This window comes from Rhea pennata, chromosome 2 (assembly GCF_028389875.1).
Source record: "Rhea pennata isolate bPtePen1 chromosome 2, bPtePen1.pri, whole genome shotgun sequence".
NCBI lineage: Eukaryota > Metazoa > Chordata > Aves > Rheiformes > Rheidae > Rhea > Rhea pennata.
In genome coordinates this window covers 141673578-141701564 of record NC_084664.1, presented here as the reverse complement: position 1 = coordinate 141701564, position 27987 = coordinate 141673578, and the positions used below count along the sequence as shown (strand labels likewise).

The window sequence follows — 27987 nt, the reverse complement described above, 5'->3', positions numbered from 1 at the left end:
GTATGGCCGAGAGGCCGTATTCCGCGGGGAGTGACGCGCGGCCGTCAAGCAACATCGGTAGCAAAAGCAGCCTCGCCCTTTCGCGACGCCAGTGCGGAGGGGGCCGGCGGGAGGCGGCGGCGGCGGCGGCGGGCTGGGCGAGCCGAGCCGAGCCGAGCCGAGCCGGTGCGGGGCAGCGGCGGGCTCGGCTTTGGCGGGCTCGGCTTTGGCGGGCTCGGCTTTGGCGGGCTCTGCCCTCCCCTGCCGTGGGGGCGCCCCGGGAGCCGTGCTGCGGATGGGGCTGGGGCTGGAGCGGGGCCGAAGTGGCGACCGTTACACCTGGGCGGGCCGCTGCTCGCCCTCCGCCTGCGCGGGTGAGGGGAAGGGAGGCGAGAAATCCCGCCTGAAGGAAATCGGCGGGGCGGAAGCGCCGTGCCCACCGAGCCGGTGGGCGAGGAACTGGCAGGCAGATCGCACTGGGGGGTGGCAGCCGCCGAAGCCCTTTGCGGAGCTGAGCTGAGCTGTGGGGCAGGGCGGAGGGGGACTGGAGGTGCTGTGCAAGGAACTTAGTGTTTGCTTAGGTTTATTTGCCACATGCAGGCCTGGCCAGTTTTGTAGGCAGTGCAGGCTGGAAGTTGTGTCCCTGTGCCTGACAGATGGTGGCTTCTTCAGCTGTTTTCTGGAAGAGATCAAAGGGATAACGGTAAGCATGTGTTAACTGTTTGAATCTGCTTAGGAGTGGTTGCTCAGTGTTTGTGCTGCTGCTCTAGTATGGGTCAATATCTGTTCCAATTCTGTTTCTTTCTAAACTAAGCAGATGATTAACTGTGGTTACAGAACAATTTCCCCATCGCGTTTTCTCTTACCTATGCAAAGGTCCTCTCCACCAGAGCCCTTGAGCAACACTTTTCTGTCGTTTGTCCTTCGTCTTTGTGCACCTGAGTTTCAGACTTTAAAAACCATGAAAAAAATCTATCAGATAAATATCTTGTATTGCTCTGCTTGAAGAGTGGGTTAGGAGCAATAGGAGAGCAAATTAAAATGTTGTGTTAAAATTTGCTTATCAAAGTAGTTTCAGTTTCTTAAATGATTGCTGATAGAGGCATTGACCTTAAATTGACAGTATGGCTCTTGCTGGTTATCATAGAAGTTGCTGACGGCACTTTTTTTTTCATCACTATTAGCTAGCCATTTATGCTTAGACTCGACCCTTCTGCTTCCTTTATTTTGCTGGCACAAACATTAATGTGGCTGCATGATGTACCAATTTGGGGAACTGGTCTGAAACTGTAGTTCTGTAGCAGGCTTAGCTAGGATCAGTGCTGCTGGGTTTTTTTCCTTTCTGCCCTTGCTGCAGGTTCTCATCTACTGTCTTGCACCAATTTCTCAATCATTGTAACTCGTGTTAAGCCATCTTAGCCTATTAATACTACAAAGCCTAACTTGGCAAATCAGTGAAAAGTTTTCTGTCTGGTTAGTGTATTGAGCCAGCTGAGGAAAGGGCCACATGAACTGTTCTGATTCAAGAGAAGAAGCAGAAAAAGGGTAAAAGGACATTAATTAGTAGTAGATTGACTTACACTACTGTAGGAACACAGTTAAAGTTAAAACACCCTTTTTTTTTTTTTTTTTTGCCAGTTCAGTCTTAAACCAGTTCAATTATTCCTACAATTCATCAGGCTTCTGCTGTCATAGTTGAATGAATGAGGGTGCTTCCTTTGACATTAATGCTGACTTAAACTGGGTTACAGTGACTGACAGTGGCATAAGACACTCTAAAATTTTGCTATATAGGAGGTTTTAAAGCACACTATATTTTTGACCATAATGACTTGTGAAAATAGAAGCAGCAGCAGTAGTGGGTTTTAGCAGAATCTTAATGTCACCTCTTCTGTGAGCCCTGCATAGATTGCTTTTTCCCTATTCACATGGGACTTGTGGAAGTGCTATCTTAGTGCTAGACATCCAATGATTCATGACTCCTTTCAGCCTTTCAAACAGCTTTGCTTTATTTTGTCACCTGGAGCAATAACATTTTTTTTCCAAAATTAGAAACTAGTGCAGAAGAAAAAACTGCAAGTCATTAATCTTATTTCACTGTCTTGATTTCCAATGTAGTATCCTTGATCAAGGCCAGCATTTAGCAAGCTTTGCCATTAATTATTTGGGAACTGCACCCCACCCTTCTTCCTGCTAGTATACATTTGCAGAATCTGTGTGAAGGCAATGCAGGCCATAGCCTGCACCATGGCTGGTGTGGATGTGTATCTGCAGACAGCATGGGGTGACAGCTACTAAAAAAGTACATAATATCTCTGGTATGAGGAAAGACTGTGGCACAGCAAAAACTGGAGGGAGAAATAAAATATATTTGAAACAACAGAAACCAAGCAACATGTCACATTTTGTCTTTTCTTGCCTTCTAGGTTTAACACCTGCAAATTCCAGCTCCACAGGGATACTGTTGCTTGTAACAGCCAGGCAATGGGCAAGCTTGAGGACTAGAGAAAGCAAAGGCAAGTCAAGGTTTGGAAATGCTGTCAAAGCATGAGAAGAGGTTTTGAGGTCAAAGTCAAGAAAAGAAAAATCGCTGGGAAAGAATAGAAGTTGAAATTGATGCAATTTGTTTGGTTGAAATAAGCTGTCTGTAATGCTAGATAGGTTGTCATATATCTGCTGCTCTCATTCTCCTTGTCTTCTGACTAATGAACATCTCTTGAAGTTGGCAGAAGATAAAACATCTCCAGTTCTTCAGGTCAAGAATTTACTACGGCAGAGGGCATGACAGGAACTTTAGTGAAAGATGTTGTCTTAGGTTTCAGAGTGAAAACACGCCTTGACTCATTATATCAGCCGCAAGGATCCTAGCATTGTGTACGTGCTGCTGCAACATCAGTCTTTAAATCTTACTGAAGTTTTATCAAAACCACTTTGAGTGTATCATTTACCTCAGAGTTCCCATCTACCTTCCATTTAAATTCTCCTTTGATTTGATGTTTTTCATATATATATTCGAGGCACTTCATTTTTATTTCAAGTTCAAATGAAATTTTTGTTTCTCACTTGATGAAAATATTCTTTCCTCCATTCTGATAGACATCAAAGATGCTAAAAATAAGCCAAAGAGTGTCTTGAAGGCTCACTGTTCAGATCTCAGCAAAGTGCATATAATTTACTGCCCCTACAGTTCCATTAATACAGAAACTTTAGGACAGCAAAAATGTATACAGTTTTGTTAAAAGTATTATATCTCTATGAAAATATTCTGAAAGCTGGATCCTTTGAGATTCACCAAGCCAACCTAAAATTTTAGACTCACTATTCAAATGGTAGAAAGTGCATGTGCCAGTAAACAGTCTTCCAGCAAAAACGTACTGTATGTTTCAATGCTTACATCAGTATTGGGAGCTGGTACTTGACTTCACTGCTAATGATTAGCATTGTTTTCGACTTCTTAAATTCTGCATTATGTTCCTTGCTGACCACTCCTTACAATCACAACTTTGTGCAAAGCTACTGCTTGTTATGTTCACCCTGACCTAGCAAAGTTCTGAACTTCTGTCTTTACAGGAGACGCATAAAAGAGAACACAGTAAGAAAAGAATTGGTTATCATCTTCATAAAGCAGTATTTTCTTGAGCAGACTCTTCTAAAACGTAGAATATCTGTATTGCAGCTGAAGGAATAGCATATCCAGGATACCTGTAAATTTGTTTAGTTTCTGTTGCTGATAACAGTGTAGCTACAGAAGCACAAAGCTAAATGCAGGCTGTGAAAACTACTTTGTCAGGAGTTTTTAAGGGTTACGCTCCATGCTTCTGTGGCAAAGCCGTCACTAGGTCACTGAGCTGGTGGGTGACCCAGCTAATCTAAAGCTAGCTCAGGCATATCTACAAGCCATGGAGTTGGTTGTACTACAGCATACCAGTAGAAAAAAAAATGCAATGTTTAAACTGTGTAGCAAATGATGAGTCTTCTGTCTGGCTAATTGTACACTTGTTTGTATTCTGTACATTTTCATTACAGATTTTACTGACTCTAATCTTAACATGCCATTAACAGAAGCACTTTTCATAATCAATGAAAGTATGCTTTGCTAGCTGGACACATAACATAGGTTCTTCTCAATTCCAGGTTACTATTTTACTCATTTAAAAGGAATTACAAATGTAGTTTCTCACTTTAGAACAAAATTTAACATTAGTCCTTACAGATTCATATTGTTCTTAGAAAGTTCTGATTCAGATTGAAAGCAGCGTAGATAAATACATCAGAACTCTGACTAGGTGATACGAATTCTCTTTGAAAGTCATCAAAATAATTAGATACCAGCATAGAGTGTTTAAGCAATGATTTCCTTTTTAATTTTTTGTGCTAAGGGAGCATCCTTAGTAATGCTAAGAATCAGAGCCATGGTTTTTTGTCAGTACTATGAACTTGTCTGTGACAGTTCTGTTTGAAAGATGAGCTGCGTATCATGTGTGGATAAAACCAGGTTAGGTAAGAATCTTTCATCATTTTAAGAAATACAATTTTAATAGATTTTAGTTGCAAAGTTTTAATAATACTGAATTTTGTTTTCTTCAGAGAAGCTCTCTCTTGCTTCATCTAGCTGCGGAGTTCAGTACACTTAGGTCAGAGCTTTCAGTGCTGTTGGGATTCCTACAGTTACTTTTTGTTTATAGTGAAAAGTTAACAGCTGCAAGTCCTGACTTTGAGATTTCTTTTAAGGTACGGAAATCATAATGGGAATTAAAATGGAAAGGAAAAGCTTGCTCTGTTTTTCTAAAGTAAAACACTTTGGGAAAAATGTGTATTTTTTTTATTTTACCTTTTCATGTCTCAAATGTATTACTAGTGATAATTAAAAGATTTAATATGGGCTTTCACCGGGAATGATCTAATGCCAGTTAAAACCAGGGCGTGTGTACTCCTAGCTTTTTTAAAATCATTTTAAAATGTTCCTTTTAATTCTATCTATAAATCAGTACCTTAAAAAGTATAATTTGGCAGAAATAACTTTAAAAATCTATTATTATAACAGTTTGTGGTTATAACTTTGTCTTACAAACATTTCATTGCCTAGATCCATTGTCTTAAAACACCAGACACTTTCCAAAAACCTTACATTAGCACTCTTGATTTTTTTTCTAATCAAATCTCTTGTGTTCAGTGGTAGGTTTCGTGGTGACATGCTTCTGGAAGCTTTGTTTTAATGGGCTGCTAGGACAGAATTTTACTCCACAGCTAGCTGGTTAGACATTGGACTCAGTAACTTAGGGGATGCAGCTGAGTCTTATTCTTTTTAATTTTCTCGTAGACATAAAGCACTGAAGAGAAACTGAAGGAAGGAAGTACTACTATCTTACTGATCTGAAAACTGTTTCCAAAGTCTTTGGACAAACCAGGTGTTTATGTAGTTAAATCTAAAAAGGTAGAATTTCTTACTTTTCTATTTTATTTAGAAAACTTCAAAAATAATGAAAACTTGTTTTGTAATTCTCAGTGGGGTTGGAAATGTAAACCTATATGATTAAGAGGGACAGTGTTTTAGCCTTTGTATTCTTTTAAGTGAGTTCTGTGGAGTCTTACCACATTCAAGTAAGTTTTTGCTGATACAGTTTTGATAAAGACTGATTGCTTATTAATTCTTCTTCAAAAAACTTTCAAATCAGTTTAAAAAGCAATCAGTATTATAAAAAAGACCCTGAAGGAGAAGATACTTCAAGGTTAGCTACAGTTCTGGCTTCTTTTTCTTCCTGAAGATTGTGTACTTCTCTAGGCATGTGGAGTTTTTGTCCTGTTCCTTCTGGAATGGAAGTCTACAGTGTACAGGGAATCTTAGGATTTTTTTTTTTTTTTTTTTTTTTGGGGGGGGGAGGGGTAAAGCAGCATAAAATACAAAATCTGTTGGCTGAAAGTACCTCGGCTGAAATCTGTAGGGATATTATTTTTAAGTTTGTTAGGCATTATATAAAACGCAATAAAATAAAAAGCAAGCACTTGTATTTGAACATTTTGATGTTTCTACTTTGGGTAGAATTCAGGTAAATAGAACCTGTATATTTCACAATGGCTATGAGAACCATGTTCTGTAGCAGAGTTTAGAACAAGCAAGGATCATGTATCTGCTAATGTCTTTGCTTTCAGCATTCCGAGAATCTTGATACAAAACTATGCAAGTGTTTGCATTCTCACCAATTAAGTTCTGCATGCACCTTAAGTTCTCCAGTTTTCTCTATCTGCTTCCAGGTCCCTTGTGGATCTAGCCCTGTGGATTCAGGACAACTATTTTTTTTCTGTATGTTGTTTTAATAGGTTGAAAGTGTGCGGAAGGCATGGGCTATGATATTGAACGTTTTGTTGGCTACGTTAATGAAGGACTGCTATGCTCCATCTGCCGAGATGTGTTAGAAGATCCATTACAGGCTCCATGTGAGCATGCTTTCTGTACTGCTTGTATACATGGGTGGCTCATTCATCACAGTAACTGCCCTGAAGACAGACAAACACTTGATGTGTCTTTACTACGACCTCTCTACAGGTATGCAACAATTGCGCTATGTTGAAATTGTATAAATACAGGATTTCTCACCTTTGCCTGCAGAGCTTCATCTCTTCTCATTTACTATCTGTCAGATTGTTCTTACCAAATGTGCCTATGGCAGCAACTCAGATACCTATGGCAGCAACTGATCACTTGGATGAGAACATTAATGTTTTCTATTTATTTTAACTGACTTCAAAGGTATTGAAGATTTCAAAATGGATAGAACACTTATGTGTTCTCCACCTTTTTATATTGTGAGGGTTGATTTTAGATATCTTTCTGATTATTATTCTGAATCTCTTTTACAGCACTAAAATACTTTCCCATCTCTTTTAGAGAAAGAGGCAATGCAGCTCTTGACAACAGCTGTCACTAAGCATTGTATATCTTTATTTTTTTCTGCTCAACCATACTTCAGTATTTTTGTAGTTGGATTTGTAATGAATAGGTTCCTGTATATATGAATAAGACTTCTTACTTTCAAATCCCTTTTAAGAAAAGGTCTTTAGCCGTAAGAGTATCTGTTTTAGTCCTTGTCACACAAAGCAAGCTGTTTTCACAAGTCACTTTTCTGCAATTCCTACTATTGCCAGCACACAGTTTCATCAGTAGACACTGCTGTTTCTTTAACCCCCGTGTCTTGTAATTTTGCTCAAGCAAATTAACAAATCATGTTATGCTTAATTTAATTCCTATTACTGAGAGTTTTAACTCTGTTGGTGTTCCCATTATTTTTATCAATAATGAGATTATACTGTATGGAAAGCTGAAATATAATGTGGACAGAGTCCCAAAGTTTAATTTATACTTTGTATTGTCTGTGCTTATTGTAGTTAATTTATTTTGGTGTGTTTGGAAACAAAAAATGTAAATAGTAAATGGGTGTTTATTATTGTTGATATCTACTGAGCTAATTGAAGGATACAGTTATCACTTTATTCAGGAATTCATTTGCATGGTTGGTTTTGGAGGCTAACTTTTCCATTAGATTGCTTCTCTCTTGTAAGCTAACATGGTCTTCCGCATTTTCTTCCAATATGGTCGCTTGAATGCTAAAAAGAAATTTTAGACAGGTTATTCATCAGTTTTCCTCATGGAAATTAGAATTCTACTTTCTCTTCCTGAAAGTGGAAAATACGGATTTTCAATGATGTATTCTCCATCCAGAATTTGATTTTTTTTTTTTTGGTTTTGTTTTGTTTTGTTTTTTTTACACATAGATATATGAAAAACGATTTAAATCGTCTTCAGCTACATTGCAAAAACAGAGAGTATGGCTGTGGAATGGTTTGTTCTCTAGAGTCTATAGACAGGCATGAAAGGGAATGTGAATACAGTCAGATACTTTGCTCCAATGCTGGTGAGTAATAGTCAAAGAAGTTAAATCATCTTTGTTCAGAGAACATGTATTTTTCATCTTTTGTCCAATGGAATGGCAAAAATGGCCATTCATTTGCTTCTAGGTTGAACTCTGCATGATCTTCTGAATGCAATACCAAAATGAGCCAAGAAAATATTCTTTTGGCAGAAACAAGTAGGTATTACCCATAGTGCCTCTCTGTATGGACATGATCTCTGGTACGTGAGTGCTATTGTTCAGCAAACGTACAAAAAAAGAGCTAAACAGCTCTTTTTTGCTGTACTCCTTACAGCAGTCTTTGTACAAAATTTATTCCAGTTTACGGCAATTCTGATCATGAGCAACAATCTCTTATGCAAAAACTAAATTGAATCAGAAAGATCTACTTCAAATTTGCCAAAATGTAATAGTGCATTTGTTTTGCTTTTTGTCAAGTTCTGAGTATGTCTTTCAGCTTTGGCTGTTTATTGTTGTCACTGAATCAATGTAATAGCATCTACAGAAGTCACATGCTTATAGGTCATTTATTTTTAAAACGGCCAGTTGCCTAGGTATATGCCCTTCATACAATATCACTCACTTTCTCTTGGTTTAACAAAACCTTATCTTGTATGTGAGAATTTTTTTGAACTAAAGTTCTGTCAGCATTGAAATGTTCATGTCTTTATTTTAAACAAACCTGCATTTCCTGAGGAAGAAACATACTATTAAAATTTCCCAGTGAGCTTTATTCAAAAGGCTATGTTACTAGGTAGACTCAGTATCTAATAAATGATACAAAGAGCACAGTCAAGTCTGCTATTGTAAATAATAATGAAAAGATTGAGATGCTAGTATAGCTCTACTGAAAGTTAACGTTTCTGTCAGCAGTAAGCAACTATTGTAGGTGCTTTAAATTAACTAGTTTTACTTTCTTCTGAAACAGATTAGTAGCATTTATATAGTTACCATACATCGCTCTGATGTATCATGTTCTGGGAACTGAGGATTCTGAAATACCTTGAACTTTTCCTCGAAAGTACATCAGAGCATTTGCCAAAGTACCTCGATTACATATCATAATATTTATTAGTAAATCTCCATTAGAGAGCTGTCTTTTGTAATTTTCTGGAATAGTTTGTTGACAGGTTTTGTTGTGCTATTTTTCTTTCAGTTTTCTTAACATCTCTTATTTTTAAATGAAATGCAAGCTAAAAATATATACTACAGCAAACAGTGTCTAAGATTAAAAGAGTACAAACTTCAGATTTTAGAGTGTTAAACATGACAACAATTTATCTGGTATTCTTTTTCAGTTCTCCACATTTTATTTTTAGTCGCTACAGATTTATAAAGTTTGTGTCCTAGAAATTTTGTGTAAATGCTTCTTTTTTTGCAGCTGGTTCTTAAAGGTTCATAAATAAATGTTTTCAACTATTTATATGGTCTGGTATGTCATATCCAGTATCAATGGTCAGGAAAACAAGGACCATTCCAGCTCACCCACTGGTTTACTTATGCGTCCTTACGCTTTTTTTTTTCCTATTTTTGAGATATACTTTTTTTTCCTTTTTTTAACACATTTTCATTCTTCTTCAGTCCAAATCATTGCAGTCGGTGGTAGAAGTGCAGACAAGCTGCAATAGTTTCAGCTTGACATCAGTTTTGTCATTTCTAAAGTTGCACTAGTACTAGACTAGTTACAGAATAATTTACAGGAAATACGTACCACCGATAAGATACTTAGTCTGTATTATTACTAGTATGTTGGTTACAATCCTATCAATCCATAGTCTGAAGAAATGACTTCTTTTCATTGCTTTAACAAATTGACAGTTGTTTAGCTCAAGGTATTGTGACTTGCTTGCTTGAGTGTTTTGTTTTTTTGGTTTTTGGGGGGAATTAATTAAAATGCTTTTGTTGTAAATGGCTGGCTTATCTTACTGTTCCTTGTTCAGGTTGTACAGTTCAGATTGAACGACGTAATTTAGACGGTCATTTGGCAGTGTGTGAATATCGGAGTCGTGAGTGCCCCAATGGTTGTGGTTACACCATTCTCAGCGCAGAAGATACCCAGCATAATTGTGTAGCAGAGCTAAGAACTGAGCTAGAACTACTTCGGTACAAATCTTCTGTTTCTTTCATGTTTGTTAATCTAGGCCTAAAGTCACTGCATAGAGCATTTCAAATACTAGCACTGGATTGTGGTATCTGTTAAATAATCCGTTAACCTGTTGATATTAATGGGCCAGAGTATTATTATATGTCAGTGCAGTCTTTAAACTCACTGTTTTGACTTTTTTGCTGTTGTTCTTTTGTCTGAGTCATTACAAATGTTAAAATACCATTGGCTGCAATTGAACCAAATTGTGAACTGACAACATAAAATTGCAAATACTTACTAGGAACTAAACTGAAGCTAACAAACAATTTCATTTTTCCCTTTGCCTGGTATGGAGGCAGAGTCACATTATTTAATAATTAATTTTTTTTAAGTCTTGAAAATAAAAATCTCTAATCATTTTAGCAGTTAAAAGCAGATACCAACTGGTGGAGAATCTCTCTTCAGCTGTATTCTCCCTCTCTCTACTATATTTTCCCTTTGAGAATCTAGTTTTAAATTTTGATTAAAATCATGGCAGGTCAGTGAGTATGCCCTTTTTTTCCATAATTTTCCATTTGGACTGTTTTTCCCCATGTTTCTTCTCATTTCTCTCTCTTAACTTGTTCTTTAAGTCCTGTGATCTTGAACATTTCTGTGAAGTCAGGCTCAAATCTTTTTTAAATGCATTGGGACACAAAGGAATTCTGGTAATAAGGATGCTAGCTTGCCTAGTTTCTAATCTCAAAAGGTTAATAAAGTAACAGTTCTTGGCTGTAATAAGTTTTTAATAGTTTAGTGTATCATATTTATTGATAGTTTAGTGTATTCTATTTTTTGATGTCCAGCATAAAAGTGATTAGATCATGTGTTTACAGATAGTGTAGCACTCATAGTTTATATCTTGACAAGTTGTGCTTAGTAATATTAACCAAGTATATACTATAGGGAAAAGGCAATAAATCATTTAAGGCTAAACATAAACCCTCTTCTTTGATGCTAGTATCTTTTTGACTGGGACATTTTGGCCATGAATAAGAAAGATACTGAATATTGCATGATGAGCAACAAGAATGAGAGATGCCCTAGAGAGTACAATGGGAATAGGTTCAGGCTGTTTGGCTGCAAGAAGTCTTTCTGGAATTTGAAATTATATTTTTGGCCATATTTACAAGATTTAAAAGGAGAAGTAAACTTTTTTAGGTCAGAAATGATCTGCAGAGTGGAGGAGGCAAAGCATGAGATGGAGTCCAGATTAGATTCACAGAGAAGACATATGGTCCAGAAAGAGAGTATTCTGCAAAATGAAATAGAAGAACTAAAGGTAAATGGGATCTTTTCTTTTTTTTTTTTAACTCCTGATAATTTCTTTTTTTTTCCTCTTCCCAGTAAAAGTCTCTATTTTTTTTTGTATGCAAAGAAACTTGCATTTCTTTTCAAATTTTATAAATGGAATTTCATAGACATAAGAGTTCCCATTAAATATGGGAAACAAGACAGATGTTAACACAGTGCTTTGCCTAGGCTAATGAGTTCTGCTGAGAAGCCAGCTGAGTGCTGCTGGGGTCTTGAAATACAAAATCTAAGCAGCAGCTAGCTAAATCTACTGCTGAATATTACACATTATAGGAAGCTTTTTGTACTTCTTGGGGAAACTGTATTGGAATCTTTGAAACAAGATTTGGATTGTGTCTCACCTTGTTTATGTTTGTTCTGCTATCAAAAAACATGCTAGATAATTTCAGTGTTGCCTGTTCTTTAGAATCGATTGCCCTGCATGCATGGCCATTTCACCTTCATATCACTGTCACTAGAAAAGAGTTTGGTTTTGCTTCTTGCAGTAGATTCTATTTGCTTTTCAGAGTCAGATGTCACGAATGATGTCGGATGTACGGTCTTTAATGGCTGCAGAGAGACAGCATCGTCAAGAGCTGGAGCAGGCAGAGCTAGAGAAGCGCGAATTAATGGAGCTTCTGAAAGGCCTACAGAAAGACTGTCGATTAAATACTACAGAAGGAAGCAAGAAGTCAAACTTCCGTCCTCTGACGCGGCTAGAAAGTGTAAAACGAAAACCTAGGGAAGTTACGGTTATCTAAATAGACGTAAGCTCAAAAATATTTTTTTCTAATTTCTTTGACTGGCAAATGTTTCTGCTTTCTATGAATGAAAGATTGATGAACTTTATAAAACTTGTGATTTACTCTTTTTCTTTTTAAATCCAAATTACTACTTTTTTCCTCTTAGGCTGTGAAAACTATGGATGGGAATTTTCTCCTATGGAATGTTGGACTTTAAACCCCGTAATTTAAAAAGACATTTTTAGCTAATATTTTTGTAAAATGGGGGTGAGAAGGCTTGATTTGTAGCTCTTCGGTGCATCATTTACATGATTCCTTCAAGCCTGGAAATTAGAACTTTTTTAATTAAGTAACACATTAAGTTTTTCTCCTTCCTGATCCTTTAGAGTGTATCAGCTATTTCTACAGAGACTTATGAGCTGAAGACCAGACTATGCAGTACTCAGTATCTTTAAAGCATATATGAATATCTTAGTATCTTTAACTTTCTTTTGGCAGGTTTAAAGCTACTTGAACATCAGTATCCACAATGGACAAAAATTTGCCCAGTCATATGGACTTCGGACTTCCTTACTAGTAGTCAAGTATACTATACAAGAAGAATTTATAGTAGACCCACAAATTGTGGAACAAGGGGGTACTTGCCTGTAAGGCATTGGAAAATTTGTACAGTTCAAAGAGTTTTCTCTAAACTTCTCACACAGCCTATTTGTGTTGTTTTCAGTGCTATAATTGAGCCATATTCTGTCCTCTGTTGCAGTTCTTCAGTGGAGTAACTAGGGGGAAACTTGGCCTCCTGTTTAATGAATGTGCTAAATCAGTCCTGAACTTTCAGGAAAATGGTATGCAGGTGCAACAGTCTTAATAAGCTAGTTTTCTAGTTTAGGAGCAAATTCACTACTGTGTGTGCCTTGCTGTCACTCAGATCAAAGCTTTCATGGCTAACAATGTAACCAAAGAGAGAGACAGCAACCTTCTTTAGCACGTACACTACATTATAAAGAAGTGTGGTTAGAGCTCTCTTAATTAAATTTCAGGCATTAATAAAACCTTCTAATTCACTTTTTTCATTAGTGCCACTGAAAGGAAATGTATACCTGTTCAGCTGTTGTGCGTACTTAGAAATTGATTGAAATAACTCTCCTGTAAAGGTTTTTTCTGGAAGAAAACATTCATAGCTATTTCCAAATTTTATTTGTTTTTTTTTTTTGTTTGTTTGTTTGTTTTAGTTCACACTTAAATTCTAGATGGAATTACAATTGTTGACAGTATTTAGATCATTACAGTAATTTTTCCCAACTCATGACATAGAGATGTCATAGTACATCTCTTAAGCAGCTATATCTAACAATATGAGACAGTAAAATAGTAGCTGATTTAACCTTCATTCACACCAAGTATTCAGTGGTCACTACACAAACATCAGTGGACACATTAAAGTAGTTAGAACCTAGAAATGTTTTTATTATCTTGTGCTCTAAATAAGCAAGCTGTTAGTGTTTGTGGTCTTTGTGGTTCTGTTTCAGCATTCACTAATTTTGAAGCTGCTTGGCCATTCCAGATTTCATGCATTAGAATCAGTGTTTTTTCCGGATGTTTTGCCGTGTACTGTAACTGTGTGGTTCTTTGATGTAACTTTATATACCTTGCTTAAAGTGAAAGAAGAAAATTCCTTCAAAATCCTGTATCCTTCATCCTATCAAGATGAGCTGGATCATCCTTCCTGAATTGGAGGACAGTATGATCATCTTATCTTTTACATTCTGACCACAAAAAAGAACATTATTAGCTCCATGCTTTTTGCCTAACTGGGTCTCTGTATTTGTTTTTAGTTATAAATAAGAGGGTGACATTCCTAATTTTAGTGCAGAAAATAGGGTTTATTTAATATTTACTTAGCATTTGGTCTGCTGTCTGTATCCTAAGGGGACAGACATAAAACTCCACAAGAAAACTACTCCTCGGTGTAAAGTAAGCACTTTCTGCTATGCAATGTATGTAGCTCCTAGTTGTCAGCATGGAGTTTGAACTTCCAGTGTTCAAAAATGAGATTCTTTGGGCCCATCTGCAGGTGAAATGACCTGTCAGCTTAGATTTCCATAAAGCACTCAGTGATATTTTTAATGGAGGTATATTAGCAAATAACACCAGATATCTCCAGTTATACTGGAAAATCATTCAATTCTGAGGTTAATCACTTTCCTTCGTGATGATAACTGATGCAATTAAGATTTTCTTCTGCTAATGAACCACTCACACATGGGGTTGTGTATGTGTGAATACAGTCACCATTTTACCTATTTCTTAAACTAGAGTGAAATTAAATAGCCAGTTATATTAGAATTTTATCTAAATTTAGGCTTTCCAATCTCAATTGTTACTAAAAGCTGTAATACATGACAGAAGCAAAAGGTTTTTTTCCTTTCAAATACTCTGTTAATCCTCTTCATAAAAACTAAGGGTCCAAATATTGTAGCAGACAAGTAAGTAAGACAAGCGCAGATGTTCACTTTGAAATACATAGTTCCCTAGTCAAAATCATATTTTAGGATTATATGAAAGACTGCTAAAATTGTATTACAGGAAAGTTCAAGCATTGAATTACTCATAACAAGGTTCCTAAATATTCTCAGACTGATTCACATCTTGACTGTTTCCTCGCAGTGGAGACTGTGCTGATAGGGAGTTGAACAGTTACTCAAATGGACCAGTAACCATTAGTGGCTTCTAATAGCACTTTGCAGCTAGAAAAAGGAGAGCACAAACTGTAGAGGAGGCCCAGGTTAATGGAGGGCAGCAAGAAAGAGTAACTGCAGTTCTGTCAACTTCCCTCAGCCTGAGAGCAATGATTCAGCTGCACCTGACCTGACCAGGTGCCTGTGTACCAGCTCACCATTATAACTGTTAGCTTGTTAGCTTGTGGCATTACAATTAAAATAGCATTAGAATTAAAAGGAAATGAAACCTTTATCCACAACTAAGTGGGTACTAAAGGCACCAGTACCAAACCTGGGAGATTCTCTAATAAAACTCTGATAGAGAACAAGTCATCAAGTACATGAAATTACAAGGAGTTGAGCAAATCCCAACAACCACGTTGAACTGGGTAATAGTAACACTAAAGGTCTATATTAATTAGCATTTTAAAGTCAGTGGTAAGTTTATCTTTGAAAGAAAATCAAAATTTAATCAGAATTTACATGTTTGTTCTGAAGACGTAAGAGGTCAATTCAGATATATTTAAATTAGCTCCCTTACGCTGACTTCTGCGTTTGAGAGGTCAAGTTCACAACATGCTTCCTCCGCTTCATTCAGTATTAAATCTACATGCCCTGTCCTCCTTTCCTCCCAAAGCAAAATACTGTCCATGGGCTTGGCCAGTATGGACCATTGTGGCGAGGCTTTCATTCTATAGTGAAAGGGGACAGGAATTTTTGGGAAAGCTTCTTCTAGGTTTAAATGACTTTCCAAAAGGTTTCTAGAATAAACAAACACACATCTAAGATGTAGTGGTAATCACATCTGCTTTACATGCTGAAGGTCCTGGGTTCAAGCCTCAGTGGAACGAGCACCAGGAGATCTGTGGGAGGTTGGACTAGATGATCTCCAGAGGTCCCTTCCAACCTTCCTGATTCTGTGATTTCTATCAATCAGAGCTGTACAGTAGAGTTTTGCTGGCCTTACTAATTAAGCAAAGTGTTTTTAGTTAGTATGATTCTAGTACTAGATTAATAGTCATTTAAGACAGATAAATTTAACAGTTCCTGATATAAATTAGAATGGGGAGCCTTGCAAATTAAATTTTCCATATGCTGTTCTCCTTGATGCTTTTGGCATGGTGCTTTTCTACAGCTGTTTTATTTAGAAGTGCTGGATAATACTTAAATGGAGCAGTACTAGCCTTTTTCTTCCTCATGTATTGCTTCTTGGATGAATAATGGTAGGTCAGGGAGATTTTATCGCACAGATGGATGCCTTCATAAAGACCTACAATTCTATGCAACTTTATATTAACAAATAAACACTGAATTGTCTTCCAGCATTATGGTTCACTGCCAATCTATTTACATTTTCTACCTTTATATATACAAGAAGGATAAAACAGTGGTATCTTGGACCTTAAACTCTAGTCTGTAAAAGAAACAATAACAGTATTTGTATCAATTTGAAATACGCTTTGTATAAAAGTTGAATTAATAAAGGGTGTGTGTGTATATATATATATGTATATAATGATGAATGCAATTTGCTTCACTTCTTTCTGTTGATTTTGAGTATCCTCTTTATCAGATGAAATAGCATACATCACGTATACTGGATGCACAGTACAGAAAGCCATGACCAAACTGTAGTAGAGGTGCAATGCATTAAGTAGGTAAGGCTACATACCAGTCAGTCATGTAACTTTTTGTTACATGCCAAGTACAGAGGCTATATTTAGTAATAAATAAGGCAAGCATTTGATCAAACAGCATCTTGTTCAAGGATGTTTTCCCTGCTTTCCAGATGGGAATTTCCAACGGGGATAAGCAGCCATTTCGAAGGAGAGAAGAACTAGCAAAGCCAAAAACTAGAATACAGGAGTAAGACGGCCAATCCTGCAGAGACAGCAGGATAATAAACTGTCAAGAAGGGAAAAATACATTATCAGTTAAAGGGATCTTATCCTTAATGTAGGTTTTCCATATCCACTATATATCCTACATGTGAGGTAAGAACACGTAAGATCAGGGAAACAAGTCTTTCAAAACTTTCACTTCATAGGTTGTAACCTTGAGATGCATTTGATTAAACATTAACAGTCAGGATACAGGGGAAGCCAGAGCATGCATTTGCTCATGCTTATTATTTTACCTGATAGGACTAGTTATTCAGTGAAAAAAAAATGCTAAAAGCTTGTATATACTACGCTTTTAAGCTGTGACATCTTGCAGATAACCTGTTTATCTGCTTATATACATCGACTTCATCTGGCCTTCAGACAATACAGAATAACAAGCAACAAGCTGCTGAAGAGTTTGAAAATATTAAAAAAAAAAAACGCACACAACTTGTCTCGCCATTAACCCATGAACTATGCATTCGATGCATTTATCAGTCCTTTAACTAGGACATTAAATTAACTGAGGCAGTTCTTACAAATTTAAATCTAAAAAGCAGCTCTTTTAGTATAACTTTTCTTAACATACACTGTCAGACATACATACAGTCTGTGTACTCAACCATAGGACTTTAGGAGAAAGAATTCTATTGTGGAACTGTGCAACATTACTTGCTCTTCCCAAGTGCTTTGCTCATCAGGTAAGGGTATGATACTAAATAGCATTTTGACATTGGCATTAGCCACTTCTAGTGGTTCAGTTAGGAAACGAAACTTAAATTCTTTTTTCGGCATGGTATAAAAAGTGAAATTTAATGACTTAAATGTTACTTACTTAAGGTAAGAATTAAGAGTCAAACCAAATAATTCAAAATTTTAAACATGGTATTTACAGCATTATTTCAAGTTAACTTTATCCAAGAAAGGAACCACTGTGCAGTGAAGGACCTCAGAACTAAATTATTTTCAAAAAAAATAGACACACTTTTCAAGTTTGACTAAATTTACAAAGATTGTGTTCATCTTGAACAATGTAACCAACCCTTCATTTCTTCCTAGTTTGAAAGTGAACAGCGTGACATGCCACATTTCATATTTTCAAGAACCAGTACATTTACACTTTTATTTCACGCTTGGTATTTTTCTTCACTTCTCATTTCAAATTCCCTGATTGAAAACAAATCATTCACATCCCTGCTAGTTTCAAAAGCTGTAGTTTCTAAAAAAAATAAAAAACCTTAAACACGTGGCATAAAGGAGCTAGTCAGCTTTAAAAATACTTATGCAGTGCTCCTTAAAAAAAATAGTATTAATACCTGTAATGTCTAAGAGCTCCACCCATTTTAGTCATTACAGTTTATTATTGTAAAATTATATCTTCCTGTTTTAGCATTCAGAAAGTTTTGACTTTCAAGCAATTTTTGTTTACCCTATTATCTAAACAATGTTAAAATACATACCTCTGTGAACCAGTATTATTCACACCGACTAATAGAAAAATTTACCACTTTTATAGGTTAATGTTAATTGGCTTTGTGCAAACTAATCAGCTCTCAGTGGGACAGTGTGGCCCAGCCTTCACCCGGAGAGGAAACTACACGCAAAAGGGGGCCTCTTCTACGGTTCAGACAGAAACCTACTTAATCCAGCCAGTCAGCACAAAGCTGAATTTTTTCATTTTAAAGTATGCTCATATTTTAGGGAACACTTAAAATATAGTGTTAAAGCTTATGATACTATGCAGACTGGCTGTCTGAAGTAAGATTACTTAAAACAAGAACAGGACAAGATGGACAATTACTTAAAACAAGAACAGCCCTTGCTTGAGTAGACAGAGACCCCTTCATAGCACTTCTGTATGAAAGGGTAAGTGAAAATCAAGCTCAGTGAAGTCTAATGGTGGAAATCATATGCAAAAGTTTTATATCATCTTTAAGAAAAAGCTACCACTGCTCAGCCCATTACAAATATCCAACGCAAGGTTATTGGAACTGGTTATTTCTATGAAACCTCATGGAGCTCAAAGGAATCCAGGCTTGTTAAAAGCTTATTTCAGTCACTGAGTTTAATATAAAATTAAATTTGGAGGTAAATCTAGTGGTAACATTTCTTTGTGAGTTCCTACTTCCTAAAATTTCTCTTTTTGTAATGTGTCAATCTAAAACAAATTATAGGAACACAAATCCAAACCATCTATTCAAAGGAAAGGTTTGGTGTCAATGCTTCACTATGAAATTGTTCAGTTTACACATCTGTCTCTAGCCCCTCTCACCAAATATCACAAGCCTGCAGCCAGGTAAGCAAACTCCAGACTCTCAAAGCAAGAGCATCTTGCCTTCTAGCCTTGAAGCATATTCTGTTTTCCAGTGAAAGGATATTTATATTCCTAATAGAGAAGCTGGAGCGGTAAAGTAAATGCTAGGATGTTATCCTGTTCTCACTGAAGTCAATGAAAGATTTTCTATGGATTTCAACAGGTGCAGGATCTTATTTACATGTCTAATCATGGCATCAAGGATGTACAACAAAATTTATATAAACTACATTTATACATTTGTTTTCTTTCACAGATTAAGTCAATCTTCTATTAAATGTTTCTCCTGCTACTTCAACTGTGGGGCCAATATACCTTAATCATTCATTACAGACTGGCTTAAAAAAAAAGAAAAAAAGGGCTAACAGCTCTAAACCTGAGAGAAAAAACTAAAATTGCCTTACACGTTTTTTTTTTTTAATTTTCTTGCAGTAATAAGTCACATACAACACACCTGTACCTTTCTTTTGGCACAATGAGTATTTTAAAAGTCCTTCAAGTCTTAACTCAGAGAGTTTCTTTACTGAATATTGTGTACTGAAGTCCACAAAAATTAAAACGTTCTTTCAAAAGGAACAAAAAATATACAATTGTACATAAAAAGTCTTGAATTTTATTGAAATTTCAAGTCTTGTATCAAACAAAAACTGTTTTCTTCAGACAAAAATATTCTCTTGGTGTCCTCCAGATACCCAGTAACTCCAAATTAGTCCTTTAGTGCCTCCATTTTTCTTTGTCATCTTCACAAGAAGTCCACGTGATTGGCTTTTCCTTTAGCTCTCATTTTATCGTGTGAAGGAACGTACATGACGACCTCTTCCACTGCCTCCACTAACAAACTTCCCTCTTGAGCCACCACTGCTACTACTATTAGCACTTGTCCAAGACGGTCCAATTCCACCCCGGCCTCTGGAAGCACGATCGCGAGGACTCGGTCGGTAGCCTTAAAGCAAAGAAAAGTATACTCAGTTGAAAAAAAAAAAAAAAAAAAAAAGAAAAAAACCCTAGGCGTAGTAGGTGCTGTGAAAACATAAGAAACAAAAACAAGACGAGACACAAACTGGGTCTGTTTTCTCCTTTTAATTTTCACTTTTCTTTTAGGCAAGCATTTTGACTGGCTCTATAATTACCATGTAGTTACGAAGACAACTGAATTGCAAAAATCTGAATGCAAAATTAAGATTCTGCGATCAAGTGTTCAATTCAGCAAGTTTTATGGATTACAGGACAGTTCGTATGAAAGCATGTATTTGACAGTCTCAGTGACAACGGTTCATATATGCTTAAAACATTTGCTGAATTTCAAGGTGTCTGTAGCATCCTTGCATGGTTTCATTTGTAAAGCAAAAATGAAATTCAAGGAATTTTCTATAGTTCGATGCCCATATGAATACCATGTACCTGCTGAACTTAATGGTCTCAGTGGTGGCAGTGGACCCCTGTTAAAATTGCTTTGACCACCTCTACTGTCATTGTAGGTTCCCCTGGGCGTACTCTGTGCACTCCAGCTTGAGCCTCGAGCACCTTCGCGACGACTGTAATTTCCTAGATATGGAGAAAAAAACCCACACATTTGAGTAAATCTCACGTTTTTTCCATTTTAATCTTTGCAATGCTCAGGGAGAGTAATTGCAGTATTTACATAATTCAAATAAATACAACTAACTCTGCATCAACATGCCCCTAGTATTCTAACTCATCACAGTCTACACATTATTGTATTATGCACAGAATCAGGAAAAAAATATCCATTTTTCAGATATGAACTCTAGTTTTTTTAAAAAAAGACAACATTACCTGCTGTATTAAGATGGACTCTTATATTTTAAGTTTTTATGCCAAGGTAAATCCTGGTATTTATAACTTTACTAATCGCCAGTATTTCCTGCTTCTACTGTGCAAGGTAATACTTGCCTTTATTAGAAGATGCAAACAAAAGGAATGCAACCTTGTCTGTAAATAAAAGAAACTTAACATTCTAGCAGAATCTCCAAATGCATTGAAAATTATGTCTCATTCTTGTTAGGCTCCTCCATCCTTTCTATTCAAGTCTCATTTAAGTGCAGAGATGTACTGTAATGCCTCATTTTAGAAACTACCGTATCACAAATGGCAGAGAAGGGTTTTTCTTTCCCCTCACTACAGCCCTGAGGCACTCCAACAGTTGTTATACACAAGACCATTAGATCAAAAAGAAAACAGCTAACTACTTTTCTAAGATTACCAGAGGGCTAGAGAGGTAGGCAACACAGCAACTTGCAGCGTTGGTTTAACTCCACAGCACTCCAGAGAACTTTTCTAGTGCTCAAGAGTTTTATCTCCTTCTCAGACACACTGCTCCAGAACAATTCACAGCAAGGACGATTAATTTTTGTTAGTTAAGTGGGGTTCTACTGAAGCATTTTTTAGCATCATTAATTCATTTACTCCAATTCTAATTTTAAGAGACAACACACCTTTTGAAGCAGGTGGTGTAAAGAACCTGTTCTGACTGTGAAAAGCTCCTCGTCCTCCACGATTCCCTGAGAACCCACCACGGGAAGATATCTTCTGTGATACTTTTGGTGGTCGTTTGGCTGGTGGTATTCCATCTGGAGCAACCACTTCTTTGCTCTCTGCAGCAACAAAATCGTCCACATGCATGGAAGGTGGTCTGCTTGTATTCTGTTTCCTCTGACGAAAGATATCGTGTGGTCGAATCCCTTGTCCAAATCCTCCCCTGCCTCTTCCTCGTGGTGGTGGCACAACATGAGCTCTCTTTGCAGGCTCTATGTACTCAGATTTTCCACTGTTGTGACAAACAGTGATAATTTAGTTAATGTAAAAATTTGTTCTTACTGAATATCAGCCATTCTCCATATTGGAGATGTAATTTAAAAAGCAGCCTACATTTTGAGACTATACAAAACATTATTTACCAATTCTCACAGCAAGAACATATTAACTGTTTAAAATCATCTTACCTTGAAGTTATGAAGGTCTCATGCTTGTGTTTGCCAAGTTTGAACCCTTTTGTAGTTTTGGTACGGCCAGGAGATGATGGTTCTGACAAAAATGACCTTTCTAGTTCAGCTTGCAAGTCAAAGTCACTGCAGCCTTTCTCTGACAGTTCAATTAGGTCAACTTTTACCTGCAGTGAGAGAGTTTAACTTTATCACAACAATCTTTCTCGTACTTCTGAAGAAAAAAACATGCTGCAGCAGGGATCAGCTAGGATCCTAACCTACTCTAGGTCCTCCTTTGCTATAGGGTACAAAGCCCCATCCTCCCCCTTTTAATGCATTAGTGTGGCTTAAAACAAAAAGCAGCAATAACAAACTAAGCCGAGCTGCAGCATTACTATCTTTACAGTCCTGAATCTCAAGAAAGCAAAGGCTTAGGTTTCAAATACAAACAGCTGTCTTGTCACTAGAAGACCTGCAGCAAGGCCTCCTTTTGCCTAAGATACAGCTCTACAAATTTATAAAAGCAGCACTGACAAAGGAATGACCAGTTTTGATTTTGTTGAAGAAATTACAGAAACTGAAGTAAAAATTTATTTGTGTGTAACCATAAAAAGGAGTGAAGCTAGAAAAAAAAAAGAGAAAAGAATGAAGCCAGCAGAGGCTGACAGTTTTCCACATAAGAAACAAAGATACTGTAACAGTTGCTTAGGTAAAAAAAATAATAAGGAATAAAATATGAGAGTTATTGTTATCTTTCAAAATGACAACTACATTTTAGGTTATAAAATCAAGTTGTAAGTATAGTGAAAAGTTTTTGTACAAGTAATTTCATTTACTACTGCCATTTTTTCCACTTTTGTCACTTTAGAGTGAAGATTTTAAAACACAGTGTAGTTACCACGTTCTTTGGATATTACTGCAAAGATAGAAGGTAAGCAACAAAAAGAGCAAAGATATCATGCTCCTTTTCCACACTTATTTCAAATTGCTGAAAATGCCCAGCAGCAATACAGAAGTAGGCTAGGACTGATGCACCAACTGTGGCTCTAAAGGAGATGACTCCCACACTAGGACACTGGGGATGAGGCTAATTTTCTGGTTGTTTCCATATGACTCTGAAGGCATTTGATAACAAACTTTAAAAAATGACAAACTCTACAGGCTGGCTCAATTTAAAAGAGTAAGCTAAGGAAAACAAATCACTTAGCCAAGTGAATCTCTGATGCTACCAGCTCATGTTAATCCTCATTTTTAAATCTACTTCCGTTACAGTAATAAAGCCTTTTACCATATCCAGATCAGTATCAATTTCTTCAGCCTGAAAGGGTGAGAACCACATAGACTTCAGCTGGTCATCCATCACTTCTGCCAACACATACGTAGTCCTGCAACATAGCAATGTCAAATGCCTTTCTGACTGTGAACAACTGCAAGCACACATAGCACGAGAGAATTTGGAGTGCCTACTGCTGCCTTACCCTTGATATTTAAATGAAATTAAGTACACTGTTTTTCAAATAAAATTTGTTACTCCCATATTTAACAATTTTACCTGTTGTTAAATAAATTTTGAAGAGAGTCTGGTGCAGAAAGAACTGGCTCTGCATCTTGGTCACTTAGCGGACAAGAATCACCTGCTGATTCCAACATTTGCCTGACACCAACAATGTTGTCCAGTAAGGATTCAAGGCCATCATCTTCTTTAGAACGATCCTAGGTCAACACATGACAAATCAGAAACTTTCTTCCCCTTCCCAGAGGAGTAAATATGTTTTTGTTGATTAATAAAAGAAAATGAGACACTAGACAAAACAGTCCCGCTGTCCATAAATACTGAAACTGATACACCTAAACACACAAACAGCAGAGCGCTCCTCAGTATACTATAAAACAAACCAAGTCAGCATATGTACATGCTAGGCTTAGCTACTAGCTGATGAAACAGTCACTGTAACACAGTCTAGTCTGTGGAACCACCTCAGCTTTTAGTTAATAAGTCCTTTGCTACAGGGCGTTGGGAATGGTCTTTCTCCTTCAGCAGAACTATGGCTTTTGTTTACCATACATTTAGGAGGTAGAAGAAAGGAGAGGGTATTATATAGCACTGGAATGCATTTGTGGCCAACAGCTGGTGGGACAGATATTCTTTGAAGTCTTAAATTAGCCCTCTACTGCACTGCTATCATAAATCATGGAAGATTAGATTCCAGTATTAGGATCATAAAAACAGTGGATGGAGGAAGTTCTGCAGGTCATTTAGTCCAACCTCTGGGCCTGAAGCAGGACTATCACTAAAACCAAATCAGGTAAACCATGGCTTTATTTCGCCAAGTCTAAAATAAAAAGAACTCCAATGAAAGAGATTCCACAACCTCTTAGTGAAATTTTTTTTGCTAATGTCCAACCTGGACCTCCAAAACCACCATCTGGGGCCACTGCCTTGTTTTATCATCTGATATTACAAAGATGAGTTTGGTTACATCACCTTCCAAAGAGCTGTAAAAAGCTTTTAGATGGCTCCTTAGCCCTCTTCACCAGAGCAATCAACCCAGCTCCCTCAACCCTTCTCCACAGCACATGTACTCTAGGCCCCAGACCATGTTGGTAGGACCCTCTCCAGTTTCTCTACATCTAGGAAGAGGACAAAGCCAGCCAAAGTTGGTCGCCACATTCCAAAAGACAATCCACCAACCCCCTGTGGAGGGACACAATAATATCCCTTGGTTTGCTGCCCCCGCTTCTTCCAGTACAGCTCAGAGTACAGTCTGCCTTCTTTGTAATGAGCATGTGCAACCTGACATCCACCATAGGCCCTTTTCAGCTTAGCTCCTACTCTGTCCATGGCTACTCAGTCTGCATCAAGCCATGGGTTTATTCTGCTCTAGGTGAAGAGCTTTTCATTTTTTCTAATGCACCACAGTAGGCTCTTGTCAATCCAATCCTCAAAAGTTTATCCAGGCCCCTCTGGATCAAGGCTCTGCTGTTCGTCACATTAGCAACTACCTCAGCTTAGTGTCATCCACAAATTTGCTGAACACGTATCATCATCTAGGTCTCTGCTGAAAATGTCCAACCATATGGGTGCCAGTATTGACTCCTGAGGGCTCCACTTGTTACTCACCAGCTGGACATCAAACCATAGATCATATTCAGGTTATTCTTTTCAGCTCTGTGTGCTTACAACAGTGCTGAGCAACAGGAACTGCTGGCTATTACATTAAGAATCAGCTCCTCAGTGTCCAGTGGTCCCTACTGTATACCCTGGTTGCCTTTCATCACACAATTAACTACTTAAGTTCTTGTGCTGCATAAGCACTCTCAGCACAAGGTGATTACCATAACATGTTTCTCCAGCTCAAGCAGTAGGTTTTCTGGAGTTTCTTCTTTGTTCTGCAACAGATGTTTTAACTCTGCTGTGGTTAGACCTAGTGTTCTGCCTGGATGAGATCCATCTACCTCCATAAGGTTTCCGTCTTCACCACAACATCCCTGAAAAATATGACAAGTGGGAAATAAGTATATTTAAATATTCATTATACTCCTGGATTGCAACCCCATAGAATTCAAATGTACATTAGAGCAAATCTAGGAAAACAAGAGTAATTTTTACTGCTTCAAAAATATATTGTGCAAAGTATTTTTAATAAAGTACAATCCTATATGGAAGTTCAGCTGCTGTATCAAAATGAATGCAATCCTTTCCTGTATAAGCTGGGGTTTGTATCAGAGAACTAATAAATATTTTAGATTCCTTTCTGCACTAAATATTTATGCTATTTTTCTTTTAAATTAAAACCCCAGCAACTCTCTAGCAGGATAACATGAACCTAAAACCTGGACACAAGAACATGCAGTTCACTTAGGATAGTTGGTACACCTAATTTACAGCACTGATAGTTTTGAATATATACACTTAGATAAAACCGATATTTCAAAAGTCTTTTCTTCCCCCATAAACATTACATATTTTACCATCAATTTTCTTACTTTACCTGAGAAATGAAAATCTGCAAGGACTAAAATATTTCACATTTTTCCAAAGTTCCTACCAAGAACTATAAGTGAACTTTGGCTTTCATAAGATGTATTGAATTCAGTTTAAACAGTTCTACAAATATTTTTTCTGCACAGGGTAAGCATTTGGAATGCTTGCTCAGGCCTTTCCCTTTATTGGTACTGCCAATGACTTCTTTTAATATATAATTTCCATTTTGAAAACAAGTAACTGCACTTTTCTCCTTAAAGGGCCACAACACCATTTCTTCCTACTGAAGAAAAACTTACTAAATGTATAATCTGCCCAGCTTTTACAAAAGTTGGCAGATTATTTTTATTTAAAAAAATAAAGCTGTCACTAAAAATACTGATGGAAAAGGTTTACACAACAATCTATAGTCAACTGCTTTCTGACATGAGTTCTTAAATGCATCTCACACTGCAGACTTCAAGGAGATGCAGCTGAATTTTTCTAAGTATTTAACACAAACTCACTTACCAGTGTATCAGAATTTAGAATCTGTCGCATAAAATCCAAGAAAGAAGAGGCCAGTTCACCTGTGTCTTTGCTAAAGCTACTTATTACTCGCTTTAGTACAGTGTACAGAGCACTGCTGTGTTTTCTTAGGGAGCTGTTTGCACAATAAAAAAGAGAGAATACTTTATTAACACATATATTGTGAACACATTCCACTGTAACTTGCTGTAAGAAGAAATCAAAACATACACAAAACAAGTACGGTAGTTTGGTAATTATCAATGTTGGGATTTGATTATGAAGCTGGAGCTTCATTATTTTCTCTGTACTAACCTGCTGTTCTCACTGGCGGCATCTGCAGATATTTCAGACTGCACATACAGTCATATATACTATAACAGTATCTCTAAAAACTGTAAGAAATGAAATTTCCAGCTCTGGTGGACAAGGGATAGTAGTACAGAAATATTCACTTGAACAAGTGTCTCGTGTGTACAGCGGTACTATGCTTGCCATTACAATTTCATTGCATCCCACAATGCTTAACTACGAGAACAAAACCAGAAAGGTAATCATCAACGTAGAAAGAACAAGGCCACGTACTGAAGCCGATTGCCAGATGCAAAGGAGTCACAGAAACAACAGCAGCTTTAACCTACTTATCTTTCATTCGTGGATAGTGCAGCTTCTTGCAGCCTGAGCGGCACAACTCCGCAACGCCACATAGAACAGTGGCTGGCATAGCCTTTTACTGGCGAGGCTCCAGGTACTGCCTTTTTCTCCTCTGGAGCCTCACAACACTTTTGCCTGTTTACACATCACCTTAATAGAAAGAAATTAGTCCAAATACAAGACAAGTGATAAAGTGTCAAAAGGACACAGTACTGTCCAATGCACGTGTATATTCCATTCAAAATGGAATAGCATAGAATGGAACTACAAAAGCTCTATATCTTACTCTAATCCTCTTGCCTTGGAGTGAAGAAAATGAGGGTACAAATGTTTTTCTTTTTTTTTTTTTTTTTTTTTTTTTGCTTTTGGGTTTTGTTTTGTTTGTTTTTTTTTTTTTTTTTTTTTTTTTTGAAAGAAGTGCCTCTGTGTGCATATTACAGGAATAATTGTCAGTTAAAAAATTCAAGTGAAGGGAGATCAAAGTACAGAGTAAAACATCAAAGCCCCAAGAAAATGAAAGTTCAGATGATTTATCCTCAGAATTTCTTATTTGTGTACAGCAATAACTTACTTGGTGTGTTGGATATTGCTAATATTTCATTGTTAAGATACTTCATTTTTCACATGCAAAGTATAAAAGAGCTTACGCACTTTTCCTTTATAGGACCCAAACGATGAACTCTGCAGTGTTTAAAATCCTACCTAGATCAAAACTGTGATCGTTTGATTATCCTCCCCTACCCACACACACACAGAAAGACCTCTACTTCTCAGTGGTCTTCCCAATGGTCTTTTTTTCATTTTAAACCGTAAATCTTGCAGACTGTCATTGAATATTGTCTTTCTAGCACATCACTATTTCAATTGTTTTTTGTGCTTTTAGACAGAGAAGTAGTAATTTACAAAATCTCTAAATCTTTCTAAACACATCACTG

At 37.0% G+C, this 27987-nt stretch overlaps 2 protein-coding genes across 7 annotated transcripts in view; one reads left to right on the top strand and one right to left on the bottom strand.

Moving 5' to 3' along the window:
• Nucleotides 1-94: 94 nt before the first annotated feature.
• Nucleotides 95-16265, top strand: LOC134137482 (RING finger protein 151-like). 4 transcript variants are annotated; one of them, XM_062570507.1, is made up of 9 exons: nucleotides 95-165; nucleotides 580-682; nucleotides 2406-2495; nucleotides 6298-6523; nucleotides 7750-7889; nucleotides 9827-9989; nucleotides 11173-11293; nucleotides 11832-12071; nucleotides 12546-16265. In XM_062570507.1, exons 4-8 carry the CDS (start codon nucleotides 6318-6320, stop codon nucleotides 12063-12065), a joined length of 864 nt encoding a protein of 287 aa, XP_062426491.1. In that variant the 5' UTR covers nucleotides 95-165; nucleotides 580-682; nucleotides 2406-2495; nucleotides 6298-6317; the 3' UTR covers nucleotides 12066-12071; nucleotides 12546-16265. The 4 variants fall into 4 exon arrangements, with proteins under 4 accessions (XP_062426491.1, XP_062426492.1, XP_062426490.1 ...); XM_062570508.1 differs by having other exon boundaries at nucleotides 139-353; XM_062570506.1 differs by lacking the exons at nucleotides 95-165; nucleotides 580-682; nucleotides 2406-2495 and adding an exon at nucleotides 5304-5413.
• Nucleotides 16266-16423: 158 nt separating this feature from the next.
• The window catches only part of VIRMA (vir like m6A methyltransferase associated), a 29778-nt gene continuing 18214 nt past the window's right edge, over nucleotides 16424-27987 (bottom strand). For all 3 annotated transcript variants that reach the window (XM_062570503.1, XM_062570504.1, XM_062570505.1), the window contains exons 17-24: nucleotides 26402-26534; nucleotides 25243-25395; nucleotides 23459-23619; nucleotides 23195-23291; nucleotides 21925-22091; nucleotides 21418-21749; nucleotides 20363-20506; nucleotides 16424-19904 (exon numbers count right to left, since the gene is read on the bottom strand). In XM_062570503.1, coding sequence (XP_062426487.1) covers nucleotides 19747-19904; nucleotides 20363-20506; nucleotides 21418-21749; nucleotides 21925-22091; nucleotides 23195-23291; nucleotides 23459-23619; nucleotides 25243-25395; nucleotides 26402-26534 — 1345 coding nt within the window. In that variant the 3' untranslated portion in view covers nucleotides 16424-19746. The remainder of the gene's footprint in view (nucleotides 19905-20362; nucleotides 20507-21417; nucleotides 21750-21924; nucleotides 22092-23194; nucleotides 23292-23458; nucleotides 23620-25242; nucleotides 25396-26401; nucleotides 26535-27987) is intronic.

What these genes read in the sequence shown, in the direction of transcription:
- LOC134137482 (XM_062570507.1), top strand. Translation starts at nt 6,318, where the DNA reads ATGGGCTATGATATTGAACGTTTTGTTGGCTACGTTAATGAAGGACTG. An exon ending in TTACTACGACCTCTCTACAG is followed by an intron (nt 6,524 to 7,749) that starts GTATGCAACAAT and finishes TTTTACACATAG; the next exon opens with ATATATGAAAAACGATTTAA. An exon ending in GATACTTTGCTCCAATGCTG is followed by an intron (nt 7,890 to 9,826) that starts GTGAGTAATAGT and finishes TTCCTTGTTCAG; the next exon opens with GTTGTACAGTTCAGATTGAA.